The 20,006-nt window shown below is 46.5% G+C and overlaps 1 protein-coding gene across 3 annotated transcripts in view; it reads right to left on the minus strand.

The window, feature by feature from the left end:
- Positions 1–20,006, minus strand: part of mtmr11 (myotubularin related protein 11) — a 25,260-nt gene continuing 5,254 nt past the window's right edge. The window contains exons 1-17 of one of the 3 annotated variants that reach the window (XM_047150320.2): positions 16,741–16,930; positions 16,043–16,112; positions 11,427–11,563; positions 11,060–11,129; positions 10,827–10,966; positions 10,439–10,523; positions 9,873–10,020; positions 8,990–9,077; positions 8,807–8,895; positions 7,705–7,829; positions 7,276–7,354; positions 6,113–6,183; positions 5,287–5,459; positions 5,001–5,171; positions 4,339–4,554; positions 2,981–3,262; positions 1–2,669 (exon numbers count right to left, since the gene is read on the minus strand). In XM_047150320.2, the coding sequence (XP_047006276.1) occupies positions 2,268–2,669; positions 2,981–3,262; positions 4,339–4,554; positions 5,001–5,171; positions 5,287–5,459; positions 6,113–6,183; positions 7,276–7,354; positions 7,705–7,829; positions 8,807–8,895; positions 8,990–9,077; positions 9,873–10,020; positions 10,439–10,523; positions 10,827–10,966; positions 11,060–11,129; positions 11,427–11,563; positions 16,043–16,103 (2,337 nt within the window). In that variant the 5' untranslated portion in view covers positions 16,104–16,112; positions 16,741–16,930 and the 3' untranslated portion in view covers positions 1–2,267. Of the gene's footprint in view, positions 2,670–2,980; positions 3,263–4,338; positions 4,555–5,000; positions 5,172–5,286; positions 5,460–6,112; positions 6,184–7,275; positions 7,355–7,704; positions 7,830–8,806; positions 8,896–8,989; positions 9,078–9,872; positions 10,021–10,438; positions 10,524–10,826; positions 10,967–11,059; positions 11,130–11,426; positions 11,564–16,042; positions 16,113–16,451; positions 16,664–16,740; positions 16,931–20,006 lie in introns of those variants that run through there. The other 2 variants (XM_017452754.3, XM_017452753.3) reach the window with 2 other exon arrangements.

Below are 20,006 nucleotides of genomic sequence, written 5' to 3' on the forward strand. Positions count from 1 at the left end.
TCATATCAAGCGCACTTTATAATTTTACATTTGATATTTTATATATACTCCAACACATTGCTAGTGAAGGTTTACAGCGCGCGGTACCTTTTCTTCTGGAGTTCCAGCACAACACCTACAGCTCGGACAATTAAGATCGAACACGGCTTATAAACAGATGGGAGAAATCTTTCTGCGTATACACAGTGGCAGCATTTTAAACAACCATATCATCATCATCATCATCATCAATAATACAAATGGATTTTTCTTTAATGTACAATGTGGTCCAAAAGTCTGAGTGCGCTAGTGAAAATACTTCAATTATGCATTCTTATTACATTTCAAATGCCATTAGAATTCGAACCTTCGACGTATCTGGTTCATCCCCCTCGCTTTAATCCTTTAACTTCTTGAGACGGCGTGAGCCGTGGAGCCGTGTCAGATCGAATCCATCCTCGACGGAGGAGAAAATCTGACCGTTTGTATAAAGGATTTAACATGATTAAGATCATAAATCAGCTCAGATTTAAACTAGTGACGTACAAACAGTGCACGATCGAGCAGAACGAACATGTAAGACGTTCCTCTGTCTCTCTCTCTCTCTCTTTTTTTTTTTTCCCTTCCAAATTTGGTCTCAGACTTGTGGAATCCTCGAGATATATGTCTGGTGAAAACTCGCATACAGACACTGAAAGAAGTACCGGAGTTTTGTGCGTACAAACAAATACAAAAAAAAAAAAAAAAAAAAAAAAAAAAGACAATATAAACAAGTATTTAAATATTAGCAGGAAAGTTCTGATCTCTGATCGTACGGTCCGTACACACCGTCTCATATCCGTGGCATGATCATAGGACTCGTTCTCATTAAACCATAAAAGGTCAAATAATCAGCAATAACTCAGACGTGGGAATGTTATAAATAATTTGCATGATGTAAAACTTGTGCTTTCCTTCTTCATTAATACTGGACCTAATGTATAAAATATGATAACACTATTTATACACACACGCACACACACTTGTATTGTACCTTGCGTATCGTATACACACACCTCCTCCTCCTCCTCTCATATGTTAATGGGATTCAGGTTAAGTCCTAATGCGCCACTCAGTTTAATACACACTGTCGCCATCTAGTGGAGATGAAAAGAAGGTAAATCCTCAAAATCCCCATTTTGTTGGAAGATATTTGGCCTCAACTGCACAATTATTATTTTTTTTTTTTAGCGGTGGGGGCGGTTACACAATAACACAATCAACACACTTTACATGCTCCTGTTCTGAAGAATCCTGCCGTATGCATCTCTTCGGACCATTCTACGTCCCGTTGTGCATTAACGAGCGGAAAATGTGCTTGAAATGCTGCGATACGTCTACACGTCACCTACAATAACACTATTACAGTGCGTCGCATATATTTTCATCCACCTTTTCACTTGACCTGGAACTGAAATATACTTAATAGCCCGTAATACTAAAACAGGCAGAAAGAGAGATAATTATTAATAAATGTAAGAAATAAAGAAGCTGCGATTGCGTCGCTCTGAAACCCCGGAATCCGTTGCCATCGATAGTTATATAAATAGTCGACCTGGGAAATCATGTGATGTGAATATATAAACACACCTGTGCCTGGAAGAAGAACCCAGAGTTTGATAGGGAACATACCTAAACTAGAAGCGTCCTGAGGCGTGAAGAACGATCTGGGAGAAAGTTCTGGAAAGGTATGAAGCGGGGTTCGGTTATAAAAATGTCCCAAACCTTCAACACGATTAAACCTAGTATTTATTTATTTAAAAGAATATGGCACAACCATGACTCTAGCCTAGAGGAGGCTGTCGAGCACGAGCGAGAGGGGATTGGTCAGAGGCAAAACCAAGAGGTCAAGGGTTACGCTGAACATGATGCTACGGCCACCGTGCTTCACGAGGAGTTCATTTCAGTTCCACGTCCTAACGCACAAAAGTCCAAAGATGTTGAATACTTATGCAAGGCACTGTATACTGCATACTACTATACTCTACTAGTAGTATATACTATTAAGTACTACACACACACACACACACACACACTTAAGTAGCTTTGTATGAAATACTCAGGATAAAGGAATGCTGTGCTTTTATTCCCTAATCGGAGTACCGAGTGCCGAGGCTGTGATGTGTGCCGATTATGGAAAGGAAAGTAGAACATTTCATATTCAGTGACACAGAGAAAATATTTCTAAACGCTTGGTCCTGTGACAAGATTCCATCCCACATGCATAGTTTAATTGTCCTGCCTAAAGCTCAGCGAGGCTTGTGCCCCAGTGAGCCGCTACTCTTGGGCAGTTTGGCACTAGAACTCGAGGAGGAGCGACCGAACAGGAACGTGTGTTTGGGTCCGTCGCTGTAGCCGGAGCGTCCCGAGACGCGGCTCGGGCTCGCCTGGTGAGAGCTCCTGGACGAGGATGAGGAAGAGGAGGAGGAGGATGAAGAAGAGGAGGAGGAAGAGGAGGAAGAGGAAAAGAGGAACGTGCCGTTGTTGGCGTTCTGGTTGAGGTTGGAGCCGAGGCGGCGGTGTTCCTGTCTCTTGCGGTTTTGAGGACGGCCCGTGGAGGCTTGGGCCAAACGTTCTCGCAGGTTCTCCACCTCGCAAGCCAGTTGTTCCACCGGGTGCCTCGTGTTCGACGCCATCGGGTACGTGAAAGCCTGAAAACGTGCAAGGTGTTTCGCAGGACCGTCACAAACCAAACATAAACCTAATAAAAACGTGTGTCCATCAGATTTAATTATTCGAAATTTTCATTCCTATGTTTTAGCGTTTGTGGTACATTTTATTCGGAATAGTTTGCTCTTTCACGGAAGGGATTCGCTTTTATGCAAGCCGAACCCTTTTAAACTGGCGAAATGATTTCTCCTTAAGCGGATAACAACTTGAATTAGTTCATTACATGTTAGACGTCATAACAAAGCCGCACTTCACTTGATTGCTGTATTTAAAATGAGCGTAAAGAGAGTACCTGCGCATGCAGCGCCCCTCTCAGGTAGCAGTTCCTCCAGACGTGCACGCAGGGCCCGAGGAGCAGGGGCAGCAGGGGCCCGTGGGGTTCGTGGAGGCTGGAGGGTAACGGTTCGGCTCTGATCAGGCGCTCGAGAGCAGGCAGGCCCTCGCAGGATGGAGCCCTGTTGTGGCTCTTTTTGTAGGAACCCGAACCTGCTCCACTTCTCCACGGCAGCAGGTTGGAAGGACAGGAAAAGACACCACGCGAGAGCAGGAACACTGAGCCTACAGCGCTGTCACTCTGAGCAGGGAGAGAGAGCGAGTGAGCGAGAGAGAGAGAGGCATCGAGAGGCTACTTTACACTCTATAAACTAGGAAATGAGGTGCTCTAATCAGGCTGAGAATTTAATTAGGAGAGGGAATTGAATTTGGCACAGTTTTTTTTTTTTTTTTTTTTTTTTAAAGCTGGCCTGGTTTGAAAAGAGCACCTTTGCCCAACTAGGACAGTTTAAAAATTTAATTAGCGTCCAATGACTCAACAAAAGCAATAATGACCCAGATCGCCTCCACATACCCCGCCCCCATATGCCATTCCACTGGCTCACCTGTATCCTCACCCACACGCCCCTCTACGCACCCCTCCACATGTTCACCTGTATCCTCACCCACATGCCCCTCTACATGTCCACCTGTATCCTCACCCACACGCCCCTCTACATGTCCACCTGTATCCTCACCCACACGCCCCTCCACATGTATCCTCACCCACACGCCCCTCTACGCACCCCTCCACATGTTCACCTGTATCCTCACCCACATGCCCCTCTACATGTCCACCTGTATCATCACCCACACGCCCCTCTACGCACCCCTCCACATGTCCACCTGTATCCTCACCCACACGCCCCTCTACATGTCCACCTGTATCCTCACCCACACGCCCCTCTACGCACCCCTCCACATGTACACCTGTATCCTCACCCACACGCCCCTCTACATGTCCACCTGTATCCTCACCCACACGCCCCTCTACGCACCCCTCCACATGTCCACCTGTATCCTCACCCACATGCCCCTCTACGCACCCCTCCACATGTACACCTGTATCCTCACCCACACGCCCCTCTACATGTACACCTGTATCCTCACCCACACGCCCCTCTACATGTCCACCTGTATCCTCACCCACACGCCCCTCCACATGTCCACCTGTATCCTCACCCACACGCCCCTCTACGCACCCCTCCACATGTACACCTGTATCCTCACCCACACGCCCCTCTACGCACCCCTCCACATGTCCACCTGTATCCTCACCCACACGCCCCCCAATATAGCCTACCTCATCCTCACCCACATGCCCTCCCATATACTCACCCACTCGGGCTCCAGGTTGGTGTTGATGTTGCCGTTGAGCACAGGTGCAGGGGAAGCGGGTCGGCACACGGGCTGGGTGAACAGGGCCCGTCTCCGGCTGCTGTATTGAAGGGCCCAGTCCCACACGGGGGGGTACGGAGGGTCCACCGGCTCCTCGACCGAGCCTCTGGGTAACTCTCTCAGCCCGTTTACTGGAGTGTAGCTCGGGGACAAGTGCTGCGAAAAAATGTGTTTCCAGCAAAATCAGCTAAAAAACAAACAAACAAACAAACAAACACTCAAATCGAGCATCAAATATACAGAGACGGGTATAAGTGTACACTGTACATTTGTTCATTAAAAGGGGCTGTTTGTCATTTTTAGCTCCTTCTGCCGAGTGCGTGGTGAACTGCGACTACAGTGACGAGCCTTTCCCTTTCAACCCCCCTGCAAGTCCCTGTGAATGAGCCGTTACTATAGAAACGAAACAGGCACATCGTACGGTGCAGCTTCACTACTGTCCGAGCTGGTGTTGGAGAAAATGAATCAACACCCTCTGACCAATCAGAATCCAGAATTCAACAGTGCAGTGATGTATAAAAATATTTGATAAATAAATCCCGGGTGTAGGTGACCTGGTTCAGTGTGTGTGTGTGTGTGTGTGTGTGTGTGTGTATGTATACCTGTGATCGGCGACATCGCTCTCTCTGACAGTTGGCCAGGAAGGTGCTGAACAGAGGCAGCTGCACGCTGTCATGGAGGGCCAGCAGGTAGGCTTCAGTCAGCTGGAAACGGGCTGGAAACTGAGCCCACAGCTGCCACACACAGTCCAGGAAGAGCAGGAAGACCGGAGCCTGAACACATCGAACACACCACACCAAACACACATCGCATGTCACGCTCCTTTAATTTTCAGACCTCAATTCAAACCACATGGGCTGATATTTCTGGAGTTAACGGCTTCCTCACCTCCTCCTTGTCGCTGTCTCGGTGGTAGTTGATGCGGCTTAAGAACCGGTGCCCCGCCATCACCCACTCCTTCTGCACGAGGCTCTGAAAGCCTGCGACGGTGCGGAAGTGCGGGTCACACATCACCTGCACCAGACTGGACACCACGCAGTTCATGTCCCGGTCCTCCGGCTCTGCAGGGACACGACACCGGTTAACACGACGTTAAAGACCCAGAGGAAAGAAATGTTAGAGAATTACAAACATCACTGCGATCGAGCGGGATGAGAACCACGCCCTCACCCGCTTCTATACACTCCAACGTCCGCCACAACACATCCCTTAACGTTTACAGGCAAGGTTATATTTTTAATCAATCATTCATGAAGCATCACACACACTGGGCCTCATTTATCAAGCTGGACACGGACGCTGAATAGTTCGCACAGGCGTTTATAAAAGAAACGTGGTATTCATGAAAATCCCGTCGAAGAATGCGCCCTCTTGTGGTTGCACTGGGCACTACACCGGTGTTGCACTACACCGAAATGAATGAACTCATTTAACAAATATACCCTACATGGTTTCTGCCTTTTTTAAATTAGCACCGTTCCGCATAAAGATGTCACACCTAAGACGTGGAACATGACTCAGGCTTTCGCACGTACAGCTCATCATCAACCTACAGGTTCGCTAAAAAAAAATTAAAATCACGTCCATTCATCTCAAATCTTCAGGGTATTTTTAGCCGAGTTGAGTCACTCAGAGCGGACGTCATGAGGCGGCGTATAAACTTAAGACATCTCTGCTAATGTTTAAATAAAAAACACTAACGATGAAGACGTACCTTGTAGAACGACAGTTAATTGGCCTCTCTGGAGCAAGCAGGACACTTCTGCGGCTTTTCGTAGACAGCACCTTACACACACACACACACACACACACACACACACACACACACACACACACACACAAATACGTTTAACTAGTACACTTAGTAAGGGTTGTAGTTCGGAAAAGCACAAAACTGTTAAAGCACAACCCAAGAACCCTTAAAAGGTTCTGCATTTTAAAGCAAAGACTTCCTGTACTTATAAGGGAATTGTGGGAGGAGCTACATAGGAGCTTGGTTTGTGACGTCACTCGGAACGTTCATCCCCGAGATTACAGGATGACGTGTTTCCCCGTACGTTCTAAGCCCCAGAACTTTGGCGCTAAACTAGCCGTCGAACGACATAGCTAACGAACGTAACTGTGGTCGTCATGGTGACATCGTACTGTTTAATGACCGGTCTGGCTGCTAGCGATATGCGAGAAAACGGCTACGTAAATCTCTAAACTGATTCCATTAAAACCTGCCCATTTCAACCTGTGACTAACGTGAGCTAGTTTACTAGCCGGCTAACCCGTGTACGCTAACGTTAGCTACGTTACACTACTACAAACAACATGCATCGTAAACTGGTCAAATAAACTCGTATAAAAACTAACGCATCGTGAGAAATTAAAAAAAAAAAAAAAGAAAAAAAAAACACCTATAACATAGCAACAAAGACAACTAGGAAAGGCATGAAGACATGGGGGTGGTGCTTAATTTGCATATTCATGCATATTCATAGATCCTGGGTGTAGAAATGTTTATAGGCTTTTCTATTAGGCGTATTTTATTAGACGTTCCTGTCAAATATATTAAAAGAGAAGCCGGTCAGACCGTTTGGCTTACCGAGCGAACGTTTAATATCCTGTCATCGGTGAGCAGATTGAAGGTAATTAGTTTTACACGAGCGGTTTGTGGAAAACGGTTCCATCAGGGGCCACCAGGCTTTTCATTCCTTAATCCGGTTAGCGACTAGAGCCAGTAAACGAGAGGCCGGGATTAATCACAGGGAAGCCATTTCATTCTGGAAAGCATCGCTGTAAACTCGGACGGTTCGGTTTTCACAGCGCAGACGTTTAGGGGAGTCGGAGGTTAGTGACGAGCCACGGCGGTACGTTAAAACGCTCTCGTACCTGGTGAAATCCAGCCAGCGAGTCCCCTCCAGAGTGGAAAGCCACTTATCGTCCGGCACGGACACGGAGGATGAAATATCTGTAGGAAGAGATATAAAGTCAACAAAGTGGCGTCGCGTTAGCGAGACGCTTCCTATAACGGCAGCTCCGTCTGACGGACAGCGGCGCAGCCGCAAATCGCAGGTTTGTATCGCAACAATACTTGACCGTTTCTACGGTGACGACTCGTTCACAGGGACGATGTATCGTTCCGATCTGAATCTGAAAGCCCTAAGAGCCGTGTATCTGTATACATTCGGATCATTCTTTCTTTACATATATCTTTATCACGCATACCGTGTGATGTCTTCTAACATGTGTACCCTGCTCCAACACTGGAAGTTATTTAAATTTGCACCCCCGATCTGTTTTAGTGTGTCTTTTGCGCACCTCCGAGGCACAGGGAGCGCAGTCGTGCGTGCGCGAGCTGCACGTCCGCCGGCGAAGGCATTTCGTCCCCGAGGTCCACCACCACACACTGCGTCTGGCCACCGAACAGGATCAGCTCCAGGTTCCTGCTCAGGACAGCACGGTTAGAAAACTTATGACACAAAATACAGCGGGTTCGCTACACTATTAACGCACCAGTGTGTGACTGTCGCGCTTTCCAAACAGATATCTAACGACATCGGTATTATCACCGGGAGAACGTTCACTTTTTTAAGCGTTGGCTCCGACGTCTGGTATAAAACCTGGCATTATACGGTTCTATCAGCCAATATGAACGCTCAACGGCGTTCTATTAACACACTGAGAGAAAAGAGCCGAGTCGACGCCTCAGTGTGGCGAACCAGGGGATAAACTCAAACTGTAGGTGTTCTGTACGGGTCTGTATGAGGTACGAGTGTATGATAAAGGACAGGTCGACTGCACTCGCCGTTCGCGTGATATCAGATAAGTATGGAATAAAAACGCCGCGCTGTTATAGTCAAATAATCAGTGACGAGGTGTTGTGATGACGCGGACTTCCTGTTTTCCGTTACCGAGAGACCAAAAAGCCTCCGCTGTCCTGCAGATGTCGAAAAAACCTGAAGTTACAGCTTGACTGTTGCAAAGTGTTGACACTGGAGACTTCCATAAATAAATAAACGTCTCACTACACAGACACACACACACACACACACACACACACACAGTTTCCAAGCATCCGATAAAGTAACAAAACAAAAGCGTATTAAAATGAATACATTAATATAAACCTGTCATTTATAGCAGCACTACAGACAGATAAAAACAATTAACACCTTCTGACCAATCAGAATCGAGAATTCTACAGCTGTGGTGTAGCATGAAATTTAGCTAGCGTGAGATTAGCTAGCGGGTGGTTGCGGAGGAACGCGTGTGTTTTCACGTACGACTAGATAGTTGTTTTAAAGTAGATTTAGACAGCGAAGTAGTTTACATTTTAGATCGTTTAAAAAAAGTTTCAACTGTAAGTGTGAGGTCACGGTGTGTATGGGTGGGGTGGGAGTGAGGGGGTGGGTTTACAAACCGGATATCGTCCTTCTCGTGATAGATGTTGTTCTGAAAGCTGGCCATGCGGAGCAGGTCACTGCTGCACGGATGCCGCCAACACCAGCGCTACAGACAGCGAATCAGATCAGATCAGATCAGATCAGACGCCACACTGACGTAAAAATCCCGCGCACGTCCTGAAGGTCTGTTTTATACTCACTGGGATGCGACCCTCATTAAAATGGGCGAATGTTTTCTTCAGCTCGGTGTCGAGGACCTTCTGAGGAACCACGTTAAACCTGGACAGGCTGGAGAACAGACAGAAAATGTCTACTGCAGGAGGGAGGGGGAAAAAAAAAAAAAAAACCCAAGAAAACCGAGCCAAACATTCCACACGCACTGTATCGTAGGTAACCTGAAACATCTGAAAATCTGTTCTCCAAAATCGAGAAGGAATTTTGTATAAATATATATACACACACACACACACACACACACCAGAATAAAAAGAAAAAAACTAAAACCATGAAAGCATCAGACACAATTGAATTAAACAGTGATTAATCAGCGAGCGGTTTAATATATAAATGTTATGTGATGTGACTTTCATATTATATATGCACTATTGTTCAAAATACATTTTAAATCAGATGTTAAAGAAGCACAGCTATACTATCTAATTAATGTAAATGTAATTAATAAATAATTATTGATCGACACACTGATGTCTAAAGTGTCCATTTGGACAATGTTTACCATTTAAAACTGTTAGTCCAGCTTTGATAAATCATATAACTATATTATTACACCCAAGCAAAATCTCTATTATTAAACGCAGCACTGTTTCTTTATTTCAAGCTTCTGACCCTGAAGTTAGCTCCGCCCACCAAAGCTGAAAGTTCTGTCGAAGGTGCGTGTTTGTTTTGAAGGAAAGCTGGTCACCCGTTATACTGTAATTCACCTCACAGGCAGCAGAGGGCGCTAAAACATACACGCCACCTCTTGAAACAAATCAGTGACTTATTAATCATATCATATCATATCGTATATCTCATGTATACTGGCATTCTTCTTGGCTCGCTGAAGATGCGGTTGTGTGTTACCTGGTGGACATTTCGAAGCGGTCGTTGACGCCGCTGACCCTCCATCCGGTGGCTCCGGTCCTCTCCAGCTCCTGCTCCCAGTCCGCTGCGCTCTCGTACCAGTTCATGCTCGGGTCACGCCTCCGGTTGCTCAGGAACTGTTTCATTTCTGCAAATCGAGATGTAGAAAGAGAGAGACTGAGCGTGAAATCTATTAGATGGTGCGGTGATGATATGGAGGCACTAGTGCGATGAACTCAAACACACACACACACACACACACACACACACGGCTTGAGAGGGTTGAGTAAAGGCCAGGAGGTCGTGTTACTCTGCATTATTCAGCCGGTTGACGGCCGCTCAGAGGAGAGGACAGCTGCTTGGCTCACATATCTGCGTATGATTTTATGTGAATATCAAATGTTAGGGTTCAGATGATAACGAGGGCAATCAGTGCGCACTCAGGAAGCGCAGCTGCTCCGACCGGCGCGCGGCTCGAACATCCTGTTCTGATCGCTTCGGGAGAGGTTGTGTAAACAGCAGGGATGCGGGACGAACGTTAATCCTGAGAGCAGACTTTCACTCACCGATGCTTCCCAAAGCCGCGTTCTGGAAGGACAGGATGGCGCCGGGTTTCAGCGGCTGGTACGTCTTTGCGATGGTGTACGTGATCTAGAGGAATAAATTCACATCAAGCATTACCGAATTAACTCTCAACACCCTTATAACCTCATCCATCGGAGGCTTTTCTTACTAATTTATCATCGACACATCCGAAGGAACGCTCGACCTTCCGGATGGTTCCGTCTTGTTTCTACAGACCCTCCAACTATACATCATTTGTATGAAAAGCTCGACAGCTACACGTTAGCTAGCTCAGCTCAGCGGCCGTATTCCCTTGTTGCCTAGCGATAGCGTGTGGTGACTTTGACCGCTTAAACGGCAAGAACACCGTGCGTTCGCCCGCTCGCGCACCTCCACAGCCTGAGCGTCGGGAGTGAGCCGGTCAAACAGGAAGCAGAGGACGCGCAGGTCTCTGCAGTACAGCACCAGCTCCTCGGGAGTGAACTTCAGAGAGGAGTTAGGGGTCACCAGTTTGGTTCGGGACGGTCCCACTGAAACAGAGAACACGCCGGGGCGTCAACAAAAAGGAAAAGAAAGGTCTGACCGACTCGGACTCGAAGCTGTTTGAAGTCTGACTGGCTTACCGGCCACGACCTTCTCGATGGAGGCCAGCGCGACGTCATGGTCTCCGAGGAGCACAGGATCGGCATTGTCCTAAACAGAGAGACAAAGCAGATAAAGAGCTGGCGGTATGCAAAACAGACAGAAATTCATGTGCGGAGCGTTATCTGAGCCGGATACTTCATCGGAGATGTGAAATGAGGAAAACAGAAACGCGGAGGGGTTTAGGAAGACTGATGATTCATTCATTTCGCCTATTCATGACCTACTTCATTGCGAGCACAGGCTGCTTAGCATGACGCATGCTAGTCACGCGACCTGATCGGCACGTAGCCGAATGAAGTGTTTTTTGTTGTTGTGGTTTTTTTTTAATAAATAAAAGCGACTCACGTCTGGTCTCGGGCTGTCCTGAGGCACAAAGGCCACTCGGAAATGGGTGCAGAACAGCGTGCCCGACAGCCAGCCTCCTCCTTCTTTAGGCGAGAGCTTCTTCCTCACCAGAACGGCTCTCTGGAGGACGCACTCTCCTAAAACAGGCACATACAGTAAATCAACACCTCTATCCTGATCTGCTGGGTCTCTTCCGGGATGACTCCGCCCCCCCACCCGCAGGGCACAGGAACTGTCTGATGAGGAGGAAAATGATGTTAATCACGTGGCGTGACGTGACGTGTTCGACAGCGTTCTCTACGGTCGTGACCGGTAACAGGTCACATGACCCGTACTAGAAACGCACCGATTTAACTAAAAACCCTGGAGGCGTCACGTTGTTTAAATCAATGTTATCTATCTTTGATTCGTTTGCGTGTATTTTTGTGTTTTGGTGAGACTGGAAGGTGCGAATGCCTCCTGGAGTGTCTTAATCTAGAAAAATAAAACCTCTCGGATGGGAATAAAATCCCACAGGTATCCCACCTCCACATGTAAAGCTGAAGCTCAACAGTCGATCCCATTAATGCTACAATCAGTGTGTTTATACCCCTCCCCCTCCCCCCCGGGGCTGCTCCGGCACTTCCTGTACCAACTCGCCATCTCGGACGCTTTCATCTACGCCCTCATGGGGAAACGGCTGGAGAAAACAGAAAGCTGCTCTTCCCAGCTGGACAACACACACACACACACACACACACACACACACACACACACACACACACACACACACAGGAAAGTTCATTCCCTCTGAACAAATCCCTCACGTATTCCTGTTATATAATGATCTCAATGACGTTCCCAACACATTTCCCTCAAATCCGGGAAGTCGATCTTAACCTGGAACCTTCCTAGCATTGCTTTTTATTACAATATTAATCCCTGAAATCATATATTTCTAAATAAATACTTTGCTACATCAAATATCAAAAACAGTCCTTAACTGCCACCGATTTCTTCGGGAGGTAAAAACAAAACAAACACACATACAAAAAAAACAAAAACAAACACTCGATGTAATTTCGATGTGATTTCTGAATTCATTTAGAACTAGCCATAACATCGGAACCACGGACAGGTGACGTGAAGAACATCGATTTATCTTGTTATAACGGCAGCTGTCAGGGTCTGCCATCATTATACAGTACGAGAGCGGCCTCTAGAGGCGAAATTCAAACTACAAATTTTGTCGCGTTATTTGACGTGTTTTTTGGATTCATTTTGGACGTCTCGGGTTTTTATTTGTTATTCGGCGTGTTACTTTCTGGTTCAGTTTGGATGTACGTCTTTTATTGACTTTAATATTTATTAATAGTCTACATATATATATATATATATATATATATATATATATATATATATAAATATTTATTTCATTATAAAAAGTGCAGTACATTTTCACGGTACAGTCAGTACTGTTTATTATAATATTTTCTGTCTACTGTATATTGTAATAAAGTTCAACGATATTTTACTTTGAGCGTTACGTTTTCATCCAGTATTTAAAAAAAAAAAAAAAAACTATTTTAAAAAAAACCAATCGGTTGATTAATCGGTTATTGGCCGGTACTGCCAAACCTAGTTATCGGTATCTATCTAGACTGCACGTAAAATAGTTTTCAATCTGGTTACGACTAAAACGTGGAAAAATCTTCAAAGCCTCTGTCGGTCGTATAGCAACGACACGGTCGTAAGATCAAAAAAGGTACACATCGTATATAAAACAGAAAACAAGAGCGAAATAAACAACGGCATAATCCAGACAGAGACGTCTGTAATCACGACTCGACCTCAGAAGCAAAACGTAGCCATGCGTGCCTGGCCTGGCCCCGACTGCACATGTGGTAAACTCTGAGCTCGCGTCCTTAAAGGGAAATACACCCCCTAAATGTTTTCCTACTCGCGTTAATTGGATCCCGTTGCTATGATGAATGAAAGACTTTTATTTATTTATTTATTTATTTAACCAGAAGCTTTACGAAAGCCCCAAAGCGGTCCTGCTGCTGACCCTAAACTTGCGCACCATCTGGTTGGCGAGTGTCAATAAGATTCGCTCTTTCATTCCCAAAACCAGGCCGGAGGTGTTCAGAAAATATTCGGCGGTACAAAGAGCTTTCGAGGTCAAAAAAAAAAAGAATGTATTCGATGAAATTTTCCTTTTAAGCTCATGCCTGTGAGGAAGCTCAGACATTCCTCGGGCATCCTGGGACGCAGATGCGAGGCGGGCCGGAGGAAATGAGGAACACCGAGGGAGGAATCCGCACACGCTGGCTAGGACGAAATGAACTAATTAAAACTACGGATGCGTCCGTACAGACGCTTCCACTCGTGCTCGTAGAAAGAAAATAAATAAACATATACCGATATCCGATACGAGCTGATACCATGCGATGTAAGCTTACGCGTACGGTGACCGCGACCTGGACGTATTTCTACGATAAACGATGCCAATCAAAGCAGACCGCAAACCGTGCTCTGTGAAAATATCGAGAGGAGGATCTACAGAGTCTTCCTACGGTTCAAGCAACCTAATAAAACATCTTCACGGCGCTAAATAAAGCGATGCGATGCCGAATAGCGATCGAGTAGAAGAATGGTAAATAATAGTGAACGGATAGCGACTCATTTCAGGATCGACAGCTCGTGTTCGGTCAGACGCGTTTAGTTTAGACGTGCTTTAGAAACGGGCCTCGGCGTCTGCTTCGCGAAGTTTCCAGATAAATCGGACGATCTGGTGATGAAGGCTGTTAAAGTGCAGGAGATATCCAGAGGAAAAGTCAAACGTGCCTCGATGGCGGTCCAAGTAAGGGGCAGTGCGTGTCATCTTGTAGACGGATCAGATGACTGTACACAGGCCGCGGCCTCTGCTACGTGAGCTGGCTTCTCTCGGGTGTTTGTTTGAGGGTATTGAGTATTGAGTAAATCCTCCAGACCCTTCGTGATCCATTAACCTCCAACGGCCGATTGGGTTTCTGCCCTTCTGTGTTACATGAGATAAGGACAAACTCAGGCGGACTATTACATGCTGTAATGTCTGAGCAATAGGAGCGCTATCGCTTAGCCACTTTCACTAGCTACTCTGTGTGTGTGTGTGTGTGTGTGTGTGTGTGTGTGTGTGTGTGTGTGTACACCTCTACTTCTAACAGAAGTAAGGTAAACCCAAAAGGTACAGCCAATGATAACGATTTTGTTTTTAAAAAATTTGTTTGCATGTGTTCATTTCGAGATAGGTAGGAAAGCAGGTAAGAAGGCCCCGCCCACTCTGAGAATGAACAGTTAAAGGCCACACCTTCTTCCCTAGGCGTGACCGGTAAAAAGCCACACCTCCTTCTCTATTGTGACAAGTAAAAGGCCACACCTCCTTCACAAGGAATGACGGGTAAAAGGCCACACCTACTTCACTGAAATTGACATTTACTTTACACCACACCTACTACAAGACTGGAGGTTAAAAGGCCACACCTCCATCACTGAGTGACACTTACAGAGCTCGCACCTCCTTCACTAGGACTGACAGGCAGACGTGACTGACATGACCTAAACTTAAGTCTCATGAGATAAATGTAAGTCACTCTGGATCAGGGCATCTGCCGAATACCATAAATGCAAGAAGCCACGCCTCCATCCCTGAGACTGACATTTACGGAAACCACGCCTCTTTCACTTGCATTCATCAAATATGGACGGACCATTATGTCCTCAAACTTCATACCATCCATGCTCATAAATCCCTGCAATTAAAGATTTATTGAACTGAAGGAATGTTTATGTGTGTGTGTGCGCGTGCATGTGTGTGCGTGTGTGTGTGTGCGCGCGCGTGCGTGTGTGTGTGTGTGCGTGTGTGTGTGTGGATAGTGAATTATTGGCAGTGTAGAACTCTCTGAACATGTGCTGAAGGTTAAAGATTAGCTCGGCAGGGTCGAGACTGTGGACTGTGTTCCTTTTTACAGCTCCTGTTCTAGCAAGTGCACTCTCACACACACACTCTCACACACACTCTCACACACACTCTCACACTCACACACACTCACACTCTCACACACTCTCACACACACACACTCTCACACACACACACTCTCACACACACACACACTCACACTCACACACACTCACACTCACACTCACACACACTCACACTCACACACACTCACACTCACACACTCACACACACTCACACACACTCACACACACTCACACACACACACTCACACACACTCACACACACTCACACACACTCACACACACTCACACACACTCACACACACACTCGCTCAAAATGTGTGTGAATTCTAGTGTTGAATTAAAGTCATTCCTTAAATATTTACGGTAACAAAAGGAAAATCTCTTCCTATCTTATGAGAGGGTTTTTGGAGGATTGTGTTTTCTTGTGCATTATATTTCCACAGTTACATGTTTTTGTTTCACCTACCATCACCAAGGGTGCCAATAATTTCTCCTTAAAAACAACCACACACACACAAACCCCCCCACTTAACCCCATCCTGTTTAATTCCCATTAAAGTTAAACAGGGCCATGTGAAAGGGGCGTGGCAGTGAGGGGGTGGATCGGGTCTCACCTGGTAAACAGCACAGACCGAACATGTCTCTGCCTCGAGCATGAAGACCGCTCTGGTTCATTATCCTGTCCTGTAGAAGCAGCACAGACACACAGTCAGCCAGAGATTCTCTCTCTCTCTCTCACACACACACACACACACACACACACACACACACACACACACTAAATACAAACCTAATATTAATCCTTTCAGAAATTCGTTCTAATATCCATATGCAGTAAAGTCAGAGTTTCTCTAAAGACATCACGTACATTAAAAAGTAAACGTGGAGGAAAGCCACGAGCAGAAAAGGATCAAACTGAAATGAAAATAAAAAAAAAAGTTTTTGTAAACAAAAATTCAGACAATTTTCTTATTAATTAGTTTGACTGTTTCATTTATGTAGAAATACACAGAGCGAAGATACCGGAGACGGCGATATGGAGCGAAGCAGGACAGACACCATCAGAGGTCGAGGAAGAATAACTGACGCCGAATCAAAGTAACTCGGAGGCGATTTACATCGTACACTTTCCTGAATGACTGATTAGTTTAAAGCTTTCGACTGCATGAAAAAGGTTCAACGGAAAGCAGACGGCGGCGTGATTTAATCGTTCCTCCGGCCTCGGTGCGGAGAGAAAATGATCCAGATTGTCACCCCCCCCCCCGACCGCAACACCCCCCCGCCCCCACCCCCGCCCGCCCCCCCTCATTACTTCATGTTTCCATAAAGTTTCAGGTTCGGTTTCTGTCTCCTGCTCTCCCTCCTGGCAGACTGTCTTCTGGCAGGCCGACGCCGAGTTACGACAAAAGTTCCACAGAAGCCGCCGAACCGGGCGAACATGTGGCTCCAGTTAGCGGTTAAAAAGCCCGCTGCCCCCTGCCTCGGAGGATTCCGACAACACAAAAACAACAAAGCTCGGCAGAAAAGAAAAAAAAAAAAAAAAACCCAGACACGAGCTCTTCTTTCTCAATTGGACAGAAACGGAAGCCTGCGCGTCTGACGTCTCAAAGCCCAGCTTTCACAAGAGAGCCGATTCTGCTCGAGAAGCTCTTCCTCCTCCTCGTCCTGTCCTTCCTCGTCTCCCTCTCACACTGACGACTAGAACAATACGGGCTTCATACGGCGCGAGGACGACGGACTCCGTCTCCGCTGTTCAAAGCGGCACTGCGACATCCTGCCACACGAACAGGCGCCGAGATTCTTCCTCTCAGACAAAACCTGTACTGAGGAGCGGACGTCTGCGTGTGTGTGTGTGTGTGTGTGTGTGTGAGAGATCGAGTACACGATCCATCACGATATACAACATTTACCCCACATCGCCGTGTGGAATTCTCGAATCCGATTGGTCGGAGGGAGCTGATTAATATTAATGTATTCGGCGAGGCTCCTGTCCGAGGAGACGTTCCGTTAACGTTTATGGAAGGAGTCTCCAGTGTTAGTACCATGTACCGTTCTGTAAAGAAATGAAAACCTGGACATTCTGTGGTATAAAAGGAAAATAATCCACTTGTGACGGCGCGACAGTTCATCCACTTCCCAGTTGTCGATTATTTTCCTACACCAGCGTGCCACCGAGCTTTCGGTCCTGGGCGAGCTCGGTCACATGACCGCCGCTTTGCCTCCGTCTCTGCCTCTGGAGTAATAACCGTTCCCACTGCTCACAGCTTTCCAGCTTCCATGGAAAGAGAATGCCTTCCTTACCTCCTCCTCCTCCTCCTCCTCCTCCTCCTCGAAAAACAGAGCGAGCGGAACGCGTATAAAGCTCACACTGTTAACTTTATTACTCTCGACTAAAGAAGCACAATACGCCTCTGTTTCGGGGATCGATCTTCAGCGACGTGAGACCGTAAAGAGCCGGCGCAGGCCGCGTTACACACCGCAGGGAGCTTTGTTGCGCTTTATGTCCTTTACAAAAGAGACAGAGGTGTGACCTGAAAGAGGATATCTAAAATTATTTACACCGCTGCCACAAAAATACCCCTTCCTTTATGGCTCGTCCATTTTGTTTCCATTTCAACCACACGACAAAAAAAAAAACCCATCACAAACTGTTCTCATTCTCATGAGACACGATACTCGGTGCCTTTAACCCTTTACTCCGATAATATAAAGCTACTATTTTACTATGCGACTGTAAAAAGCGGGATTTAACTTTAACACGGCATGAAAAAATATAAATAACTCCCCATCCATCCACATACTTTTTACAACTGTGATTCCTTTCTAGAAGATAGAACTTGTACACGCTTACTCTCCAGCAGAGGGAGCTCTGGAGCACACAGAGAGGTAGCCGTGTGGAAAAGTACCTCATGCCCACGGTTAAATATGGAGGAGGATCTTTAATGTTTTGGGCTGTTTTTCTGCCAGAGGACCTGGACATTTTGTTAGGATACATGGCGTCATGGACTCGATCAAATATCAACAGATATTAAATGAAATCCTGACTGCCTCTGACAGAAAGATTCAAATGGGCCGTGGTTGGATCTTCCAGCAGGACGATGATCCAAAACATCATCAACACAGAAATGGTTGTCCATCCCAGTCCCCTGACCCGAACCCCATAGAAAACCCGCGGGGTGAACTGAAGAGGAGAGTCCACCAGCGTGGACCTCGAAATGTGAACATTTAATCAGACACTAACTCTTTCCATTTCGATTACATCAACAAGCGGAATCTAGAAAGCGGACAAAAATCAATCCGATCCAAATCATTCGCATGAATTCACACGGCACGATTCGGTTCTTCCGCGTCTTTCCGTCACGGGTAGATACGGACGCCTCACGGGTGCCGCAACATCCGAATCTTCCGACGTTACTCAACTAGATTTCGCTTTCTAGACTTTTCACACCACAAGGGGGCGCCCTGCGACTACCTGATTCGTAAACCTCTCCGCCAAATATCTGTAAAGCGTGCATTTTCGTACATCTATGCATTTTAACACGTACGGCGGTGTCGACGGGGATGCGTTCGCCTCAAACGTTTGACCTTGCTGTGACCTTGACCCTGTTTGGATCGATTCCACAATCCAATCCGTTCAGCTCTTGGTTACGATGGGAATCTCCGTATAAATCCTACAAAAAAGTTCAACCGATCATTCTTAAGATATCGCGCTTACGGGAGTCTCGGACGGACCGACAGACGGACGGACGACCCGAAAATGTAACGCCTCATTACGTTTTTCAAAATCATGGCGCCCCCTGGTGTTCTGGAGGCCCTAATGAGCCACTGATAACAAGAAACGGGCCATAAACGAGCGAGTAGCAACGTAGAAAGGATCCGTCGACGGGAAGAATGAATGTGTTTTGACTCGAGACGAGCGTTGAGCTGACGTGAACTGCTGACTGATTAAACAGCTGCTTAACTCCCCCCGGTGTGACTTTACACTTTATGCTGTTTAAGCGTCGCAGGGTTTATCTGGGATTACTCACTCACTCACTCACTCACTCGGCTGTTCTCTCGTCTGTCGTCCCTGGCAGCCGTACGAGAGGAACATTCCAGGGCCGTAAAACCCATAAACAGTACCAGAAGCCTTTAAAGAGGTAATTTGGAAGGCGTGGCGAGGTGCGTCACGCTTATGCTTCCAAGCGGGATCATTTTCACGGCGCACCTGCATCAGAAGTGCTTTAACGCTGCCGTCGAAATATTTAGAACGTGGGCCGAGCCTCGCGAAGATCTAAACAGACGCTAAAAGAATTTGCACCCTTAGACGCGTTAGCAGTCATGAGGACCTTCCTCCGCACGAAATCCATCGCACGCTCACGCATTCCGATCCCTACTCGACTTTTACTTTCCACAATTCGGAAGGATCAACATTTTTTTTGTTTTGTTTTGTTTAAAAAGAATCATTGTGGGGAAAGGTAAAAGAATGCTTGCATGTGAGGAGTTGTTGCCCACAGGGAGAGGGGGTGTGTGTGTGTGTGTGTGTGTGTGTGTGTGTGTATCCTTTCCATATTTATACCAGTAGCTTTTTTCAGCCTT

The sequence above is a fragment of the Ictalurus punctatus genome, chromosome 23 (assembly GCF_001660625.3).
Source record: "Ictalurus punctatus breed USDA103 chromosome 23, Coco_2.0, whole genome shotgun sequence".
Lineage (NCBI taxonomy): Eukaryota > Metazoa > Chordata > Actinopteri > Siluriformes > Ictaluridae > Ictalurus > Ictalurus punctatus.